General features: G+C 32.1%; 1 protein-coding gene across 1 annotated transcript; it reads left to right on the top strand.

Annotated features, from left to right (window-relative positions):
* Positions 1 to 372: 372 nt before the first annotated feature.
* On the top strand, positions 373 to 3,309 carry LOC106143641 (uncharacterized). Its single transcript, XM_060950868.1, has 2 exons — positions 373 to 943; positions 1,076 to 3,309. Exon 2 carries the CDS (start codon positions 1,092 to 1,094, stop codon positions 2,892 to 2,894), a length of 1,803 nt encoding a protein of 600 aa, XP_060806851.1. The 5' UTR covers positions 373 to 943; positions 1,076 to 1,091; the 3' UTR covers positions 2,895 to 3,309.
* The last annotated feature ends 407 nt before the right edge of the window (positions 3,310 to 3,716 follow it).

Raw genomic sequence — 3,716 nt, 5'->3', positions numbered from 1 at the left:
CTTATTACTTTAAAAATAAGATCCAATATAAGTTGATTATATGCTTGTTTTTCGACGTGATCGTGTGAATGAGATGGATGTATATTAACCCTAAGAGAGTGAGTAGGGGTCAATAGGTGCCGATCGGAAGCAGATTGGGACGCTCCAATGCGTACTGGCCGAATACAATTTTTTTTTCCTTTTTTTACTAATTAAAAATGCGGGGTTTTGATAAATGGTGTAGTGGTAACATTTTGAGGTCATGCGCCGGCGCTTCTGTCGATTCGTTTGTCTTTAGTTAGCTTTAATTAATCTAATTTGGGGGAAAACCGAACTTGTTTTTATTCATTGATTCTTTATTATTATTTTATTGCTTCGTACACTATATGTTTGAAAATAAGCAACCTCTTTATGTTTGCAACTGGCCACAAATAAAAAAAGAGTTTTTCAGAAAGAACATAAAATAAAAAAGTGACAATCGAAAGACATGTTGAAGAGCAAATTGTTAACAAATAAGTCCCGTTTGTATTTAATGTATAATGATTAATTCTTTTAACGAAAATATACAGTTTTAAATTAGTTCAGGAAGAGTGGAGTTTTATTTTCATTTGTTTTAAAGTACATTTTTCCCGTAACATAATATTTTAAAGTGCATGAGCATTGGTCCTCAATCGAGCCACATAATTTCCAGTTTTGCTTATTATAAACAGTCCAATTTAATACAGTTCCATAGCAACATGATTTTACATAATTTACATATCTGTGTGAAAAGATTTTGCAAGAGTATGAGTATCAACCATTCCCTAAAATGTTATGAAGTTGGCAGTTTCTTGGATAATATTTCAACAAAACAACTATGAAGCAGATGTCAGCTGTAACAAGCCGTAGGAACTAGACCTTTATAACTCAAGCAAGAAGAATTATCCGCTATACTATGTGTGTTTATTAGTGAAGAACCCAGTTTGTGAGTACATTTATTTTTTTGTGTTTTGGCAAGAGTAAAAGACTGTCAAGCGAAGATCACTAGAACATTTATTTTCTACAATTTACTTAGTACATTGTATAATTCGTTCATAGTATATTTATAAAATTGTAGATACCTTTACCTTAATATGGAAGCCCTTCTGAATATTCAAAATAAACTAAAGCAAACAATGAAAAAGACCCTTGTCAATTTTATGAAATATCCGCAAGACAAACTATCTCCCGAATACATAGAAACACGGTTAGAAAATTTAGAACGGGATTGGTCGCTATATAGAGAAAATGATCTTAAATTGTACAGTTCATTAGAATTAGAAAACTCTGATAATATACGTGAGTGTATGTATGATGATGCTGAAGAAATATATGTGGAGTGTAAAACGCATATGAAACTTAGTTTAAAAAAGTTAAGTTCGGCCTTCGCCGCAGCAGATTCACATAACAGCCACGTAAGAAGTTCAGCATCAAGTGTAAAATTACCTAAAATTTGTATTCCCACTTTTTCTGGGAACTATTTAGAGTGGGCAACGTTTCGTAGCATGTTTGTCTCTTTAGTTCATAACAACCGTGAAATAGATAATATCCATAAATTATACTACCTTAAAGGCCATCTCATAGGTGAAGCAGAGCAGCTTCTTAGACATATACCCATCACAGATGTAAATTATATTCGATGCTGGGAGCTATTAGAACGTAGATATAACAACAAAAAATATCTGATCAACCATATACTAAGAAGGCTACTGAATCAAAAAACTATGCACAAAGATTCCAGTATTTTATTAAAAAACCTATTAGATACAACTATTGATTGCTTGAGCGCACTTCGGAATTTAGACGTAGACGTAGATTCCTGGGATATTTTTATAATACACATTGTCTCCGAAAAACTTGACACGGAATCTCGCAAACAATGGGAGCTAAGCTCGCAAAGTTTCGATTCAAATGAATTACCATCTTTTCAAAGTTTCAAGTCATTTATTGAGCAACGTTTTCGTGCCTTAGAGTTCGTAGAAATAGAGCCAAAAAATGCAGTGCAACAGCCCATTGAGTGCCCTGCAAACATCGATGTAACATCAATGCTAGCTACAAAGAAATCGAAGATGCAATGTGAATATTGTTCCCAATTACATAAATTATGCTTCTGTAAAAAGTTTGCTAAACTCTCTTTAGAAGGTAGACAGAATTTTGTAGTGCAGAATAAAATTTGTATAAATTGTTTAGGAAGTAACCATAATGTAAATAAATGTAAAAAACTCGATGTTTGTAAAATATGTCATGCTCGTCATCACTCTCTTTTACACAATGTCACATTTTCTGTAAATAATCATAAGAACACTAAACCTCACATAAAAGCAGGTCATATTTTCTCAAAAAATGGAAACAATTACGAGCTATCCGATCTGCATTCAAACCGAGTAATACTACCGACAGCATTAGTGTATTCAAAGTCCAGCACTGGAGAAATTAAAACTAGTAGGGCATTAATAGATCAAGGTTCTCAGTGCTCATTTGTAACCGAAGATACAGTTCGTAAACTAGGCCTCAAAAAGTTTCCTGTCCGCGAATGTATAGGCGGACTGGGCAACAGTACCGCGACAAAGGTTAACCACATGGTTAAATTAACTATAGGATCTAGGGTTGATTTAAACTGTAATTTACATATAAGTGCTTATGTTTTAGACAATATAACAACATTACCACAACGGAATATTAATGCTAATTTTAATAATTTTAATTGGATGCAGGAGAATGGGCTTCAGTTAGCTGATTCAATGTTTAATGAAATTAATCATCGTTCAAATAAGATAGACCTCTTATTAGGAGCAAACATTTATAGTTCAATTATAAAACCTGGTATAATCAAGAGCCCTACCGGTTCTATGTTAGCTCAAAATACCGTTTTTGGGTGGATCATATCAGGCACTTAAATGTCTTATTCATTATTATATCAATTCTCTTGTGTTTCTTATTTTATTGTCTTTCAGAACTTGTTATTTGCTGAACTTTGTAAATATCACTTTTATATAACCTTTGAACAAGTTATTTTGACACAACCTCCTATTTGTAATAAGGACATCCTCAATGATGTCCTTGGCGGGCGGTATGTTTGAAAATAAGCAACCTCTTTATGTTTGCAACTGGCCACAAATAAAAAAAAGAGTTTTTCAGAAAGAACATAAAATAAAAAAGTGACGATCGAAAGACATGTTGAAGAGCAAATTGTTAACAAATAAGTCCCGTTTGTATTTAATGTATAATGATTAATTCTTTTAACGAAAATATACAGTTTTAAATTAGTTCAGGAAGAGTGGAGTTTTATTTTCATTTGTTTTAAAGTACATTTTTCCCGTAACATAATATTTTAAAGTGCATGAGCACTATATTATTAACATAAGTTTTAGTGCTACACATTTATTATGTTGCCGTATCCGTTGTCGAATCTAAAAATAAAATGATTTATTATTAGATTCGTTGTATTTTTCCTCGATTATCATAAGTACTTATAAACAGTTAAGGCTATGTTCAAACAAATTGATCTGCTGAAATTCAGCCACCACCCATAGAAACCACCAATTCTAAGGCATAGATTTTTTCACTCTCATAGATAAATGCTTTATATTCTAAGGAATAATTTACCCTTATCAAAAGAGTCACACAGACAAAATTACAGATAAATATTATATTTTAAGAAATAATTTACTATTAGCTAAAGATAATTGGGATGATTAGCTCGGAGATTATTTCAACGT

This window comes from Amyelois transitella, chromosome 22, assembly GCF_032362555.1.
Source record: "Amyelois transitella isolate CPQ chromosome 22, ilAmyTran1.1, whole genome shotgun sequence".
NCBI classification, from domain to species: Eukaryota; Metazoa; Arthropoda; class Insecta; order Lepidoptera; family Pyralidae; genus Amyelois; species Amyelois transitella.
This window is presented reverse-complemented; position numbering and strand designations above follow the sequence as displayed.

Excerpts from the sequence above, each read along its gene's own strand:
- LOC106143641 (XM_060950868.1), top strand. The coding sequence starts at position 1,092 with ATGGAAGCCCTTCTGAATATTCAAAATAAACTAAAGCAAACAATGAAA.